Source organism: Taurulus bubalis, assembly GCF_910589615.1.
Source record: "Taurulus bubalis genome assembly, chromosome: 14".
NCBI lineage: Eukaryota > Metazoa > Chordata > Actinopteri > Perciformes > Cottidae > Taurulus > Taurulus bubalis.
In genome coordinates, this window is record NC_136602.1 from 8,742,188 (window position 1) to 8,760,115 (window position 17,928).

Below are 17,928 nucleotides of genomic sequence, written 5' to 3' on the forward strand. Positions count from 1 at the left end.
GAAGTCAGTGTGCATCGCACAACAAGTTATTTAATCAAGTTTGACTCAAATTTTCTTACACCAAATTAATGAGGAGACATTAGAGTTTGTGCGTTTCTTCATTCAAAAGTTTTCAACTTGTTCCCAACTAATTTATTAACACAATAACAAGTGGCATTTCCTCGCATGATGGGCAGATGTTTTGTGTTGTATAGATAATGAGACTGTAAGATATTCAATTAGTCTCTCTCTTTCTAAATACACAAAGTAGCCATGAAATAACACTTTTCAACGTGTGTGTGGATATGAGTGTGTGCGTGTGCAGACCTAAGCGTGCGAGTGCTTTTTTACGCTGCTCTTTTCAGCTATATTATGAAACCTAATTTTTTACTTGCACACTGTTTCCCTATTCATATCCTCACCACCAGCAGCATGGTATTATTTGTTTTATGACCCCTATATTTCCATCTGAGTTGCATTTACACAGAGGATCTGAGACCCTTTTGCTAATACGTGCAGGTTAAAAGGTTCACTCAGGATGTAGCAAACTGAACTAGAAACACTTACAGTATCTCTCACTTCCCCCTCTCACTTCCCCCTCTGCCTGCCCCCCCCCCCCCCCCCCAACCCCACGCACACCACACACACACACACACACACACCACTGCTGTTGTTATTTTCATCTTTTTTCCTTTCTTTTTTTTGCCTCCATTTCCCCTCTGTCTTCTATTACACTACAAAAGGTCACATTCATATCACCTCCATGTTTAAAACCAAACGCACCAGCGTGGCAGAGGGCACAGCGGTGTGAGGCCAAGTGAACCAAGACTTTTAAATTTGATAACAGCCAGTGGCTGACCAAAGCTGACTTTTCTGAATGGTAACACTCTTTCTGTGCATCAGCAGCATTCATGCTTGTAAACCTGACATTTCATCTCCCATAAATTCCCCTCAATCTGAAAACTGTCAAATACAGCTATGAATGGTTTTGAAGATTAGACCTCGCTACATATTATATATTTCAGGCTGGAGTTGAAGATGCCAATTTAGAAACAGGCAAAATACCAATGTCAACCACACAGGCAGTCCCTGGATGGTCCATACGGATTAATGAGCTCAGTGTTTGTTACTTTGACTCTCAAAAAGGTGAAACCGTTACAATGTTATTATGGCAGGGGAGAGAAGGGGATGAAAATCAATGTCAGAGTGATTGCAGTTTTAAGTTTTGATGGATGGTTTCAGCTCTTCAGGGAATCTTTGGCTTGGGGAGGCATGAGCGACTCAAAGGGATCAGGATCTTAGCTGACCCGGGGTCTTTGAGTGTCCCCTGATGAGGCTCCTCCAGGTTTGAATTAGAGCCCCATAGATCCCTGCTAGGCAGTGATGCTCTGCGAGGCTGAAGTAGTGAAGTGCGAGCTGGACTCGGAGCCTGAACCCGGGGTCCAGTGTTAAAGCAGGGAAGGCCTCTAGACGGAGGGGGCAGCTGCTCGGTCCGGTTAGCCAGAGGCCTTAAGGAACACCCCGCCTTAAGAGAGGCAAAGCCACCAGTGCCCCCTGGCTTGAGTGAAGCGAGAGACACGCGCTTGTGGAGGCGCGGAGGCTGCAGCATGCAAGGGCTAGATTTAGGAGTGACAAAGCTCTGCGCGATCACAGCGGGGGCTTTCGGTTCATGCTGTGCTGCAGACTGAGCTGCTGATGTCGGACCGTCTCTGGCAGTTACCCCCCGAGGAGCCCCAGAGCCGGGGCGGCGCAGGTGGGTGCTGAGATGACTCAGCTCGTCGGGGTTTGCTGGCCCGGACACGTCCGCCATAAGGTCTTCAAGAGGGCGTTCAGTGTCCATGCGTGTTCCTTCCACCGATCTACGCCTCGTGAGATCACTGTGGCCCTCGGTGGGGGGAGTTTTTAGTAGTCTTCCCTGGTGGAGGTGCTCGCTGAGGCAGGGGTTGAAAGGCTGTAGTACTTGAGGCTGCAGAAAAGAGGAAAGACATATCAATACGATCTTTTGTTAAATAGGTATGAAATAGTCATGGATCAGTCAGAGTAAAAAGAAGTACAGCTCAGAGTTGTTTTTTTATCATGTTCCAGGATCGGCTGGATTTTTTGGGGTCTCTGATCCCTGTGGGATCCAGGCTTTTGAATATGTTGCTGCTGCAAAGAAAATTTTGAATCAAAAAGCAAAACAGTTTGTTTACTTTTTAATATCACAGCTTGTTTCCACAGCCAGTCGCTGAACTATTCCTAGAATGGAAGAGGCAAAGTCACAGAGGAAGCACCGATTCAGCACTTAAAAACAAGCAGAGGAATAACCTTGCCATGTGCGTGCCTGGGATCTATGAAGTCTTTGAGTCATTTTGTTATCGCTGCTGCAGAGAGGCTTTAGGAACGTTCAAATGGAGCTACGATACCTGCTGCCTGTGCAAGAACGTGCTGAGTCGGTAACCACATGGAATTTAGACCAACCACGGTGTTGTCCTCCACAAGGGGACACACAAGGTGCGAACACAAAATCATGAACACCTGTACAATGTAATTCTATAAAAGCCTGGCGCTTTTGTTCCATTTTTTTCTTTTGCATGTTAGAGAGCTGCTAAGTATCCAGCATGACGTGTTGAGTTAACGGTTCTCTGACACAAACAAAAACTAATTATGACTTAACAGAGGTAGCATTTGTTTCCACACATTTGTTTTGGATCGGTTTCAATTTGTTCAAGTGTTCATGATATATCTGTCCACTCGCTGAGCATGTTTTATTTGTTTTCGATTGAAGACTTCACATAGTTCTGCATCAAAGCTCCACTTAAAAAAGGAACGTATAGAATGTTGCTATTACAAGAGGTACCACTATATGCCTGGATGATGTATGGTTCCATAAAATACTGTAACCTTGTTTACAACTATTCTGCACCACATTTCAAGATAAGCAGAATACATGGCCAACCGTGTTTATTAGTCGATAAAACTACCAGCAAGAGCAGAGTTGCTCAGATCACAAATAGTCAATACTGAACTATATATATATATATATATATAAATATTTTATATAGTATATCAGTACATTTTCGGAATAGCTTACAACCTCATCATCTATAAAAAATACTGTGTCTTATGTTAGCCGCCTTAGTTTGAGACTGATTCTGTGAGCCATCAGAAATCCGAGGACTGGCCTTTTTCCATCAATGTCCTTCGCGCAGAACCTAAATAATCTAAATCCACCTGGAAGCGGCTGAAAAGCATGAACTCGGTTTCAGCAGAAACATCCCCTCTGTGAGTTAAAAGTAGATCTCAGAGGATGTGAATATATTGCTGTGCAGGTCAAGCCGCTGTGCCCGCTTCTACCCACAGTCATTTATATTGTGAGTGGGATTGGATGTCCGAGGCCACAGCTCCATCTCCTGGTCCCCTGCCACAATGCGTCCTTGAGCCCATTACGAAACCCGTGTCCACCTCTCAGTGTCAGTTTGTTGTTTTTCCAAGCAAGAAAATACTGTTTTTAGAATTCAAAGCCTGCCATTTAAAAACTTACGGGATGATTGTGTTGCTGCTTACAATAGCTCTGATTAGTCGGTCACTCACATCGTGAACATGTAATGTTTTTTTTAAGCTTTGACATACAGTGCAGCTCATTTTGTGATTCAGTCAGAGTGAGGACTCCCTACAGAGTCTCATAGTTCAAAATAAAATACTTCCAATCTACAAAAGACAGGTGTCACCAACGTATTCAATTCAATTAATCAGGCGTCATCATTACAGATACAGGTCTACTATTTTTCAGTTTGGACACTGTGGTTCATGGTAAAAAATACCAACTGAAATGTCCATTACGATAAGAACATATGACATTTAATTGAAAGAAGTCTCTGACAGTGCTGGCAACATGCAGTATCTATAAGGTCACGGTTAATAATGCTTGCCATCTCCAGCTGCCTCCTACAGGTATTAATAATTAGCAGTAATCACTTGATCTCTTCACTGCACTGCTAATATTATCTCAGCTCACTAATGATGGCTATCACTTTGAATGGAAATGTTCTTTCGAACCAAGAAAGGCCATTTGAAGCACCTGAACGATGTCAGGGCCCAACATAACCGATCTCATCACTTTTCTCGCTGTGAAAAATGTCTGCGTGATTGGAAGGCAACATGCAAGGATTTGAATAAGGGTGTAAATGATCCCTGTTATGTCTGTGGGAAGACAATGTGATTTCAGATCGGAGAGGCAATATGGTGGCACTTCCTTTCAAAGCTAGACGACAGTTTGCAGTATCTTTTACTAGAGATGATTGTGAGAATGGGGATTTGGATCGTGTTGGAATTGCAGCAGTGGAAATAGTGTAAGAGCCGAGGATGTGTGGTTACTTTGATTTGTCCGTGGCTTGCTGTGCTTAACTGCTTTGATAGTGGAGTTAGAATGAAGGCGATTGCTAAGGACTGCGGTGATATGATTCCCATAACACAGGAGTTTTCCTTCATGTTATTCCTTTCAATACACCATTCAAATCCTTTAAGGTAAGCACCGAGAATGTTTAATGAATAAAATATAGAAAAGCAAAACCACACAGAGAGATTCACCCATGCATGCGTAATATATACTTCATTTGATAGGATGGAACCAATTCAAAAGACACAGAAAACAGATAAATGAAATGTGGAAAAAATAACACAAATATCAAAACTGAAAAAGGCTTATTTTAGATGAGCAGACCAAGGCTCAAAGCACAAAATCCAAACTCCAAAACAAAGGAAAATTGAACACAAAGCATGCAGACGCAGACGTAGAAGGGCATGCTTCAGTCGAGCTTCTTGGCGACAAACCACAGCCCAGCGTGCAGGAGGTGAGGGCGGCAAGTTAACCGCATGTTAAAGAAACGTTACTGTACCGCGCCGTGTCAGTGAAGTACTGCACAAGGTGCTCCACTCCTTGTCATAAGCATTATGTGTGGGGAGGCAGAGGTAGAACAGAGAGAACATGGACGATTTAATTTATTGTTTGAGTGACAGAGATTAGAGATGAGAAGCGGAGGAAAAAGGGTTAAAAGAGAGAGAGAGAGAGAGAGAGAGAGAGAGAGAGAGAGAGGGTGGAGTGAGCTGTAGGAGAGAGAGGCTAGAGAATGGGGAGTGGGACCAGATATATAAGAAAGACATTTTAAAATACGGAATTAACACCCAGTACATGCTCGCAAGAAAAGGTCACACATTAGTTCAACAAACAAACAAATTTAATGCAAAATATAATTACTGCATCCCATTCAGCACAACCTGGGTGAAGAGCCCAGTTCCTTCTCTAATTGTTCTTTCTAAAGAGCCGCATTACTGGCAATAACTCTTTGCTGGTCTGGTCGCAGCTAAAGCTCTAAGTGGGAAGCCAGAGCATTATTTATCAAATCTGATGTTTATCATCTCATATCGGAATTTAACTGTAGACCGACTGTATTCTACTATTTTCCAGTGACATTTCCTCTTTCCTCCAACTGTACAGATGATCTTTTGAAATGCCATCTTTTTTTTCTAATTAGACCACGCAATCTACAGGTGGGAGGACAAAAGCCCTTTGACTGGCTATTCTCACATATTTGTCAAAACGGTCTATAAACACGAGAACACTTGAGATCGAAATTACCTGAGATGTACTCAAAGAAAATACACCTGTGCCACATTTTTATCACCTTCCTCCTCGATACAAAGCGGACCCCCACGGGGATAGATCAAAAAGAACACAGCGTGGGCTCTTCTTTTGTCTCTTTTTATTTATTCTTTTGCTCTCGCACATATGTGTATTTTCTGCAGTCTATTTACCCATTGTCCTCCTCTGCCTCCTCTACTTGCTACTTCATCAGCACAGCATTATACAATAGCTTTGTTGTGGGATTCAATGTTTTTATGAGTGTGCTTTCATTGTCTGTGCAGTCCTCTCTTTCTTAATGAAGTCAAACTGTCTCCAGAAATATTGTTAATTTAAAGCATTCAATGCCAATACCATGTTATGGTCATGTATCCTCTGTTAAGGAACAATTATATTGTTAGTCTGCGGTGCATATTATTATAAATTATGGTAGATATATTAGTTTTACAAACAGTTTAGGGGGTGTAGGTTTTAGAAAGTCGACAGTCAGATGATTTCTGATTACACACAGTTCAAGGGGATCTGGAGAAGAACTGAAGCTATAAATGGGCAAGCACAGGGAAAAGGATATAAGAAAATTAATTGGTAAGGGGGCAATAAGTCAGTAAAACTAACAAGGAAAAGTTTGCATGTTACAAATCTTGTTGAAATTAATCTGAAAAAGAGACATACAGGACAAATAATCCTGTTATTGCGTAATGAAAATATGGTTCAACTCACTGAAACGCAGATATGTCAGTAGTACTGAGGGTTTTAATTGGAGATAAAGTCAGGCTATTTACAGACCTATGGACTTGTGTTAGGAAAAGATGGAAAGGAGGCTGCAAAGGATGTTAGTGACTCACTCTGTCTGCGCTGGGGCATGCTGGTACGGGTCAAGCCCTGGTGCTGTGCCTGCCACGTGGACAGCAAGGGGGTGGGCAGCGCACCCTGCACAGAGAAACACAAAGGACAAAAGGCATATGACGTACCAGAACACACACACACACACACACACACACACACACACACACACACACACACGCTAACATAGAAAACACACACTCGCAGTTAATTAGTATGGAAAGCCCAATTTACACAGCACACAAACAAACGCAGGCACATTTGCACACGTGCTATACCGGCACAGAGACTCAAACACTGTGTCAGTGCCAGTGGTAAATCCATCCAATGAATTTGCTGCAAAGTTCTTGAAATAAAAACTACATTTCAGTTTTAGTGTTAACAGCAAGTCTCCCTCTTTCATTTACCCTTTAGTAACTCTTATCCCACACTGGCTGACTATCATACAGTAAACTACCAATATTATGCATCTGCTTGATCCAACTGTTCACTGGAGCTACATACATGCAGAATATATTAGTGAAATATTCAACCCAGGAGCCATTTGTTTTATGGCAGCACTATTCCACCAAATTAAGGTAATTCGGTAACCATTTGCCCACAATTGATTCCTATTTGGCGCCAATGGACACTTTGGGATCTCTACTCGAATTCAAAATATAGTTCAGTGATTTGAACAATGTTTGGCTGCACACTTCAAATCACACATGTATTTCAATGGACAACATTTTTGGTCCCAGTCTTCACTTCTGTCAAAATATGCAGAGAGAGAGAGTAGAGAAAGAGAGAGAGAGAGAGAGAGAGAGAGAGAGAGAGAGAGAGAGAGAGAGAGAGATTGCTGTAAGCACTTTAATTCTCCATCACATCACATTATTAATCTACTGTTGTGTCCAAACATAAACATGACAATGAAGCAAATCATTGCGCTTCATACCTTTTGTCACGATAATGTGTGTAATTGCTCAAACCCGGGAGATTATTTCCTCACATTGTTTTACCCATTACACTCATTGTCCAACATTTCCTACCTTGAGACTCAATAGTCTTTATGTTGTTTCTCCCCGGGCCACCCTGAAAACCATTTCTTCCTCTTACTGTGTCATTGTTTATCCATAAATATAGTCAAATCCATTAAATACCATCCCCAGTGCCAAGACTACAATCCAATGAAGAAGAGCACTCCATCTCAGGCGGTGCAAAAAACAAGGTGACACTGGAAAGGACACACTTTCCACCTATCACTTATAAAAATTGACAAAACAAGTTTAAAAGCTGGGAAAGGAGTAAGTCTATTGAATATGATAAATATAGTTTTCAGATTCTCTTTAGTATACATCCGTCTTGGGTTAAGACTATCTGCAAGGATGATAAATTAACACTTGAAGTAGAATTAGATTCAGAAATCCAACAATCTAATCCAACGGAGGCACAATGTGACAGCTGAAAACATTGAAAGTGTTATTGTGAATGTTCTGTATACATAATATGTGTCAGACTTTTGTTTTACCCCATTTGCTGTCTATGTGTTTCACTGTCTACATTTGTAACATTTTCCTTTAGTTATCTGAACAGTTTGTTAAAACCAGCATGTGTGCCTTAGTGCACAAACATGTACCTAAAAGAAGACACACCCTTTTATTGATAGAAAATCTCCAGGTTAAGCAATTCAAAGATCCCTAGCCCCCATCAGGAGAGGCAAAGTGAAGGGGAAGCATAGCCATCACGTCAAGCAGACAGACAGACTAAAACCATATCCCTTCTTTCCTGAGCTGTGGGGAGGGTCGCCGCTCAAACAGGACTATTCTATATTAGAAAAGAAAAGCGGGGAACAGATAAAAGACGAGGAGGGGAAAGCAGCAACTTCCCCAGTAGGTCCAGCCCAAGTTATCTCAGAGCCCCCCTGGTGCGTCTACTAGAGGGGGAGGAATGAGTTGCACTGATCTGTTCTCATCCATGTCCTTCCTTGAACACCAACAACTGCTTCAGCGGGAGGTCTTGGCGATGCCTCCCGTCGAGGCTTCATTTGCAGGGAGAAAAACCTCAGACGATGAGAACAAGAGTCTGTTGGAGGGCTCTAGAATGTTTCTGACAGTGTCTGGCAGCATTATTAGACCTCCGTAGCAGCGAAGCCTGTCAATTTTTCAGTTTTCCATCGCTGTGAAGACTCTCCAATGAAGGGCTGACAGAGCTTTACAAGGACAGGGAGACAGCACTTGTGAAAATAGGAACGTTTTTCTTATATATCATTTCTCTCCCACCAGTACAGAGTACCTAGGTTCGATACCTGGTGTTCATTCCAGCTCTTTCCAATGAACACAACTCTTGACAAGAGGAAAACAAGCGAGGGTTCTCCTCCTTGTTGCTGCAGTCACAACGCCTTCTGGTTGGTTGCCCCCCCCCACTAAACCACCCACATATGACGCTCTCTTGGCAAAGCTCACGAGGTCGTGGAAGGAGCACGTGTCTGCCTGCAGCACTATCGAGGACAACAGCAGCGTTGGCAGTTACATGCGCTGCAGTGCACGGGGGATTTGGCTGAAAATTTGAAGAAAACTGGTGCAAAAAAGCGATAATAAATATAAAATAACAAATACAATATAGCAGTCTTGTTTTAGATGTCACTCACCAACAAACCATATGAGTGACGGTCGTAGTAGTCTGTTCATTAGAGGCCCCTCTCTTAGTGGTTTGTTAAGCTACTTTGTCTGTGAGTCCCAAAGCAAAACTTTGCGAAGTAGTCAAAACTTGTTCTTCGTGATCTTACAGCCTTTTCATCAAATAACAATAGTATTTAGAGGACTCCATGATGCTAATCCTCCAATCCAATACACAAAGCTTCTCATGGTTGGCTACAGCTAATACCTCAAGTTTAAAACGGCCACAGCGTCTCACTTCACAGACTTTGGCAATTAAATCCTCACCTGTCCGAGATGACTCTGCTGTGCGTTGTGTATTAATGAGTGTGCATGTGTGATGCTGTGTCTGTGATGCAAGAGGGCAGACGGAGGGAGTGTGGGTGGAGAGGTAATGTTAGGATCTGAGCGGGGAAAAACTTGTTCTTTCAACCTACAGCTTACCACTGATCACTAAGCTTGTTCAATCCCCTTGCCTCTCCCATCCCTGTCTCCCCTATCTCTCTCTCTCTGTCTCTCTCTGTCTCTTACTGTGACAAAAGTGAAGAGGTAATGTCAAAGGAAGGATGACAGAGAAAAATACTGAAATCACGGAAGCAAGACAGAAAGAAAGAAAACAGAGCCAGGGTGATAAAAAAGACCCGAAAAAGAGGTGAATTGGAGGATGTTTAAAAGAAAGAGAGGGAGTAGGAGGGTAGCTGTAATTATCTTCTCTGTATGCCACTGATGAAACATTGCCAATTGTGTTGCCATTGTTTCACTGGTGCTGCTCATCTGCGTGTTTGTTTATCTGGGTTATTAACAAGGTCGGCTCCCTGGTCCTCAGTCTGCTGAACCCATTGTTCAGTCACACTGAGCGTGCCCCGCACTTGATCCCCCCCACACACACACACACACCTGCACCGTTTTCTATTGTTCGACATCTGAAATCACTAAAACACTGCTCATGTTTTATTTGTTATGCAAAAAGCCGAGGAGGCAAAGAAAACCTTGCTGATGCTGTGATTGCTCCTGGGAGCTATTCAATAACATTGAATAATGTTATTATAATATAATGTTATTATAATAATAACAACAATGACATTTGCGTAGTTTCCAGTTCCACACTACACGTGCTTCTTTCTGCGATGAGCGTGTCGACAATTTCTCTGTGATTTGTAAATTGACAGACATGTACTCATATATAATTATATACTCATGCCATATTGTGAGACCTTTCTTTCCCTGAGCATGGTTTTAGACTCAAAACTGGATTGTAGGCAGATTTAAATGGGAAGCTGCGGGAGCTCGTGCCCAAAGCGGTTGGTTAGGATACGGTGCCAAAGCCTTCCTACAGATTGAGAAGAAGTGAGGAGATGAGTTCATCACAAACAAGCAGTCTACTGAGCAACAGCCCACATTGTTTTGGTTCCAGAAAAGAAATGATGGGAATGAATGGCTCTCTCGAAGAGAATATATCAACTGCTTGAATAACGAACTGTAACAAACAGTAAAGCCCTTAAATAGTCATGTCCAAGGGTCATAGACCACAAGCTTACTCTATTGTTGTACTGGTAATCTGAGCTAAAAGCACAGTGAGATTTCTCCTTAATCCAAGTTCAAGTTGCTGGAACAACTAGGAATAAACTCCAGGCCTCCCAGAAGCACACATTAGCCTGTGGGCTACTGATAAGGCAACCAGATATCAGAATTAAGGCTATAAAAAGATTATAGCTGCGGTCCTTTGACATTAAAATTACTCTAGGTTGATCTTTTCTGCTTAGCACTCAAAACATACTATCACAGGGCAAGCGCTACTCCAGCGCTATGATAAAGCGGCACTTTAAATGTCAGAGGAGCCGAAAATCAACAGGAAACGGCCTTTCAGAGAGCAAGAGGTAAAAACAATAAAGATGACAGCAGATTACTAACGCGTGTGCGTGCGTGCGTGTGCGTGTGTGTGTGTGTGTGTGTGTGTGTGTGTGTGCGCGTGTGCGTGTGCGTGTTGGAGGAGAAGTACTGAAAAGTGAAATGCAGACTCAAGGAATGTGCGAGTGGGGAAAAAGAAAATAATATTTGTATAAAAGATGACAAAAGGTTAGAAAGTGAACCGCTAGAGACAGATTTAGAAAAACGCATTGAAGGATTGTGTGAAAAACACAAGGTGAAAACAAAGCTTTGTTTGAGGAACAATGTGAACCTGGGCTTGCTGTAGGTGCTAAACTTGTCATTGTGATAGTGAAAGCTTTGATTCGGTATATAAAAGTATGAATAACAAAGAGAGATAACATCCTTTTCTCTCTGCTATTTGTTTACTCTGTGCTCTCTTTTCTTGTTACCTTGTCAAAAAACTCAGCGCTAACCTTTTAGAGCAATCGCATGCGCCGAAAAATAAAATGCCACGGACATAATGTGTTTGTCCCCACAGGGCTGCAAAACACTGTGCAGGAAATAGTCTCCACTCTGGTGATGACAAAGTCACTGAAATTAAAGAAAATCTCAAAACAGTCGACAGAATAGAATGAAAAGCCTCAACTGTGTTTTTGTGGGATATTATACACCTGGCGCTCCAGGTCACAGATAAATGTTTCCACCGCGGAGATGCTTCCTGTCGAGCACAACTAGCCCTGCTTTGATGGTTGCCATAGAAACTGTTAAACCATATGCTCTTGTGGTAAGCAGTAAGTGAGCTTGGTTGTTTTATCCTATTTTCCCCCCTCTGCAGCTCATGTGTACTCCAATAAAACGTACTTTTGGCAAATATTCTTTTCACCAGGCCCTATAATTTATAGTTACAATGATACTGATAACAGTGGAAATATTTTTTTTCTTTCTCATTTTTTAATTAAATTATCGTCGCTATGTCTATCTTTACAGCAGTTCGGCCTCTTTAAGTGTGTGTGTGTGTGTGTGTGTGTGTGTGTGTGTGTGTGTGTGTGTGTGTGTGTGCATGACACACTGACAGCTGAGAGCAGGTCAATTAGGAGAGTGTTTACTCGGCCTCCTCCCTGTGGCACTCCTGCTATTGAATCAATACTTGGCTGCCACGCAGCATGCTAGTGCGGCATGATACTGAACACATTGAACACACATCTATCCATCTTCCACCTCTTGGTCTCAGTTTGTCTCTCCGTCTCTCCATGAATCCCTCTCTCCCTGTTCCTCCCACCCTCCAACTGTTCATCTCTCTTTCTCAGGCACTCGAACATCAACACCAGCCTCACAACTCCCTGCTCAGTGTAAGATCTAGGTATGAGAGTGTGAGACAGTCCCACTGACAACCCAGTAATTTGTATTCCATAGAGGGGACATGATGTAGTCATCGAACAATTCAGACATGGCTGGCGTGAGAGAGGCAGCAAATAAACGGGAAACCGACCGAGTGACCAATGTGAGTTGACTGAGATAGGCACCACTGAACCAGGCAAGCGCTGGTATCTAATAGCATCTTGGGAACTGTTGAAATGAGGTGGAACACCACCGTTACGGGCGCTGTGAATGTTTGGACTCACAGCATGGCTCGGTGGTCTCCAGGACGTCTGGGTGGCCTTGTCATAGTGATGCTGCATCCGTTTGTCCGCCTGTCTGTCGCTCTGTCGTAGTGAAGGGGGCGCCCTCTGGTGGTGGCACTGACACTTGACCGGCCATCCCTGAGCAAGCTGAGGGGGCAAGAATGAATAAATCAATAAAAGAAAGCGTAGAATATTGTAATTCTTTTCTTTTACCTGGGCCGTATTTTCCTACTTCCACAGTCATGCTGGTATTAAGCAGACTTGAGAAAATACTTCAAAAGATATTTATTTACTTTGAAGAGCATGAAAAAAAAAAATTAATTTGGGGGTTTTATATCTCGCATTTGGCATCACCAGTCGTCTAAATATACAACCAAAGAAGTAAACATAGCAGGAAAACCACCCACACGGTTGTAAAATATCAGATACTATGAAATGTATTCACAGACAAAAACTAATATATATTTTTCAGTGCATCTTGTTCTTCACATGGCTGCTTTTCACAAATAAAGCTGGTGGCATTTTAACAAAAAGCAACGCATATTATCAGGCAGCAGCAATGAAATGTCACACAGTATCTCCACTTCTTCAGATGAATTGGGGGCATGATGCGAAATCGGCAGTAAAAATCAAGCCGAGGATGGAAATAGTTAAAAGTCTTTCAGTCAATTAAACTCACTGATATTGACTGATATTTATGTGTTCACAGAAAATGACTTCCTTTTTCATCTGGTAAAACCACTTAGATTGACTAACTGATGTGAATATTAATAACTAACTAATGTGACTTATGAGCCTTTGCGATTAGCGATTAACGCAATCCAATATACAAATAAACGACAGAGCAACTAATGAGTTGCATTCAATCATTTTGTAACCATTTCTGCAAGAATCTCATATTCTTTCTCATGCGTGAATAAACAGCAGAGCAACTTGTGCTTGGCTGCAAAGTATATGCCAGAATCTGACAGAAATTGCTACTTTTTGCCGCAGCTTTGGGGAAAACTTCAATGCAGCTCAAACCAAAAGAGCGCATAATCATGAGCAGTCTGCCTCAACAGCGGTGGAAGCTGCATCCAAAACTGCATTCTGTCAAGTCAGACTGAGAAATCAGTTTTCTGTCTGTGATCGCTCCACTCTTCTGTCTGCCATTATTTCATTTGCTCTCCTCTCAGCCCTCCACGCACACGCACACGCACACGCACACACTTTCTCCCTGCCACACAAAGCTACTCTATTGTTTTCTTATTACTCCGTTGTGTTCAATTCAGTTAACTGTTCCCCCTCTTCAGTCTCTGGAACACTTCACCTCTCTCTGTACACCTGACTCCTAACCAACTGTAATATCATCTCAGCCAATTTGAAGGACAAGTAGCCGGTCTCGCTGCCTACGACTTTCTACATCGAGATATCGTAGGAACCAAATGACTTCAATCTTCACAGACTCTGAACCAGTGTCGCTCTAATTGGTATTTTCTCACAACAAAAAATGCAGCACATTGAACGGATCCAAGCCTGATGTGTTTGTTTTAACGGCTTCCTCGTTGTTCAAACCTGTCCTGCAGGGACATCAGAGGAAATGAGAACACAAACCATCTTCAGCATTCCTCTAACCTAGCACCCGGATAGCCCACATAGTGCTTCCAAGACAGAGTCGGCAGAGCAAATATGTTTCCGTCTCATCTTCTTTCTATCTACCCCCTCCCCCCTCCAACAACTTCACTTGTTCCACCTCTACACTCATTAATGTCAGGCAGAGATCTGAAAATATGTCCCCGCTTTTTCTTACTCTCTTTGCTTATTGTGGGAGAGGTTGCGACGGTATTGTGCTCGGCTGAAGAAACTGCTGTGGGCGGGTGCTATTTCTAATTGGAGGGACAGTATGAGGCAGGGAGGCTGGAGGACAGGCCTCGCTTTGACATTTTGGTATTTCTCGATACGGCAGGGATTTGAATATGTCAGCGAAAGCACACGGTTGTTTGGCTAACAAGAGAGCCTGGTTCAAGACACTAATGAATGTTAGAGAGGGGAGAAAGAGGCAGCTAAAAGCCAACAGAAAAGAGGTTATTGGTAGGCATTCGCAGCCGTGCAAGTACGCGCACGAGAGTGCACGTGTGAGTGCGGAACTGAACTCCCACCTGAGATAAAGGGCACGACAGTATGTCTTCGCTGACAACTAGAAATCTGAATGTTGGCCCTGTACCATGTGCCTTCCACACTGTGTGTTTTTATCAGTCCCTCGCTGACAGATTAAGTTTATACAATATTTTCTCCTGTCCTTGTTTGCTCTATTCTCTTCTTATCGGGGCGTTGTCTTCGAATAAATAATAAATCGGATAAATCAGGTATCGGGGTAAACAAAAGAGAATGGAAGGCTGTGCATGCTTAACCATCTCAGATCTGTCAGAAAATTGGTGTCACGGCAGCAAACTCCCAGAAGAGAAGATACATGTCTGCGGCACATGAAAGCAATCCGCAAACATGAGCACATGAGCTTATATAGGCATGTTTGTATGTGCTCGAGGATCACACGACTAGATCCTGGAACACACAACTGAAGATGAACCTGCATTGATGTTCTATGTATGAGCCGTGATCACCTGGCAGTGTATGGCCATACTGGAGTTGTCATTCATAGATACTTCATGGAGAAAAATGAAGTCTAAACCATGCATTTGTGTACATTGTCCAGGTTTTGTCTGAAGCACATTATTTATGTACTGCATGTTTTCAACTAATCTAGCTAACGTTGTCAATAAGTTTTATCGTTCTGTCCGCCCACTCTGTACATTAAAAACACTAATTACATGCTCTTCCTTCCTCCTAATACTGCATTCACACCGAAAGCTTTTTGGCAATGCTTTTTGGCAATGCTTTTTCGCCTGAGTTTACTCGCTCGACTCTATGTGGTTAATTTGCGTCATTCGCTTTTTCGCGCCGGAAAGGGGGCGTGGCTTTTCCGGGGCTTAACTTCGAGAAAACAGTTACCATTTACGCCCTTCACCATTGAAATAACCACTAGTTCTGCTTTATACTTGTTGTGGAAGTCCCACAAACGTCAGAACATCAACGCCCCCCCCGTGTCTGGGTTCATAATATTATCCGTAGTCGCAACACAGCTCTGACTCCTCCAGGACGAGTGTTGAAGTGCTGAATGAAGCCGCTTCCAGCACTACTTCAGGCGGACCAGCAGCAGTTTGATTCACCAACGGCAAGACGGCGGCGGTGGAGCATCTCAACGCTGATTGGCTTTCGCAACTCAGCGTCGGCCGAAAAAAGCGTTGTGAAAAAGCGAACTTTTCGCGTCTGTGAATTGACTTTGCATGTAATCTACTAGCGCGAAAAATTCACAACTCTTTTGGTGTGAACGCAGTATAAGAATAAAAGCCGTCATCTGTTGATAAATTTCAGGTTTTCAGAAGCCGCTAATCCTCCCTGCGTTGATCTTGCGTCCATTTCTATTCTCACTAATCAAACAACAGAAATAACTCACATACTGAACCTAAATACAAATATCAACTATCTAGTGTCAATCCTGCCACAGTAAAAGCTAACCAAATATGCACACCGTAGTGATGTGTCCTTTCGTGTCGAGGCTTCGATGCGCGTGTCGAGTAATCCAGATAGATTTTGGTGAAGCGCGTATCAAGGCTTGTGTCGATGACGTATGCGGTGACGTTCGAAGCCTCGCGAGCCGGCCGTACCACGTGACTGATTCAGAAACTAGTTTGTGGGTTTGCCGTGCGATTTGAAATATAAGAGGCAGAGAAACTCAATGGATTTCCCCCCTTCCTCTCTGTACCCAGCTTCATGTGTGCTGTGAAAGGGTATTTTCTAAAGCAGGCGAAATAGTCTCAAAAAACCCAGCACAGTGGAAAAGTTCTTATTTTAAAAAAATTGGACACATCAACAAGCGGAGCTGAGGCTTGAAGCACCGATCCTCTGACTGAAAGTCAGATATTCTAACCACTGACCCACAGTCACATCACAACCCTCTCCCAATTTGTTTCGAGTTTTGATTTTGACCCCGCCAATATATCATAAAGATAGACACAATATTAATAAGTTAATAATTGATGTATTGGCGTCACAAACATAATTTATTCCATTTAAAGCTTCACACACCAAAGCCATGGTGTCGTTATGATCACTCTGCCTGTTTTACATCTATTGTCCACTTGGTGGCGCAGTAAAGCAAATGAAGCTCCATGAAGCTCCGATATATGAGCGAACCAATTGGATGGAAAGCTTCAATGCTTCAGGAAGCTTCATCTCGCCATCACTAGCACACCGTACTCATAGCTCCGAGCAAATGTAATTTGAAGAGCGACATTTTGATCGGGCATCGTCAGACCTATTTGCTAAACGCTATTATCACAGTGTGCAGATCTTTTGCCAGACTTCAGTTTGTTACACTATACGGTCTCCATGTCATACTTTTTCCGTGTATCAGTCCTTCTCACACCAGCTCACCATTTGCTCCCGCTGATGTTGTTGTTGTAGCTGTTGACACTGCGATGTGAGCTGAGCAATGGTTCTGTCTCGACTCCTCAGCTCCTCTCTGAGCAACTGCACTTCCTTAATCAGCTCCACTGACTGAAAACACAGACACACATGCAGTTAACTGCAGTGGTAGGGCACTACCTCAGTAAGAAATATAAATATTATATATTTTTCTACAGCATATCAAAACAATCACTGCTATAAATCTAAGATAAAGTTGTTCACCTGTGATGCAGTGGTGTTGTCTTCAGTTTCTTCAGGAACATCTGCTGGAGATTCGGTATCCTCGAGCTAGAACCAAACACGCACACAGCAGCACACACACACACGCACACACAGACAGACAGAGTACACGGTGAGCTGGATCAATGACTATTGCCTTCGGCATGCCTCAAGAGCAATAGTTTTGCTACAGTGGAAGAACTTTACTCTTAAGCATGTATACTCTCCTGACCCTGAACTGTGAGACACCTGAGGCAGTGCCGAGTGTAGTTATAAACTTTAAATACATGTATTTCATGGAATACAAAAGAAAATGTCGGTATGCAGCACTTTTTTACCCCCGAAGCAGATCCACACTTCATCCCGTATAGACAGAACATGTAATGCAACGCTCTAATTGCATTCTTTGGTTATTTTACCAATTACTGTTTGATTAAGTATTTGGTGATCAAGAATAATGGCAAATGCCAGGTCATTTGAGCACAAAAAAAAGACAATTTTAAGAAATTGCATATTTTATCAAGCAAAGAGTCACAAAAAGGTATATAATTTACAATTACATGACTTTTTTTGTGTGAAAGTTTTACTAACTGATAATTATTCAGTCAACTTCTGGAAATATACATTGTATTTCCAC

At 42.7% G+C, this 17,928-nt stretch overlaps 1 protein-coding gene across 1 annotated transcript in view; it reads right to left on the reverse strand.

The window, feature by feature from the left end:
- Nucleotides 1–1,225: 1,225 nt before the first annotated feature.
- Nucleotides 1,226–17,928, reverse strand: part of ccser2a (coiled-coil serine-rich protein 2a) — a gene marked incomplete at both ends in the record, with an annotated part of 33,823 nt that continues 17,120 nt past the window's right edge. The window contains 4 exons of the mRNA XM_079230033.1: nucleotides 1,226–1,945; nucleotides 12,567–12,713; nucleotides 17,040–17,162; nucleotides 17,295–17,360. Coding sequence (XP_079086159.1) covers nucleotides 1,226–1,945; nucleotides 12,567–12,713; nucleotides 17,040–17,162; nucleotides 17,295–17,360 — 1,056 coding nt within the window. The remainder of the gene's footprint in view (nucleotides 1,946–12,566; nucleotides 12,714–17,039; nucleotides 17,163–17,294; nucleotides 17,361–17,928) is intronic.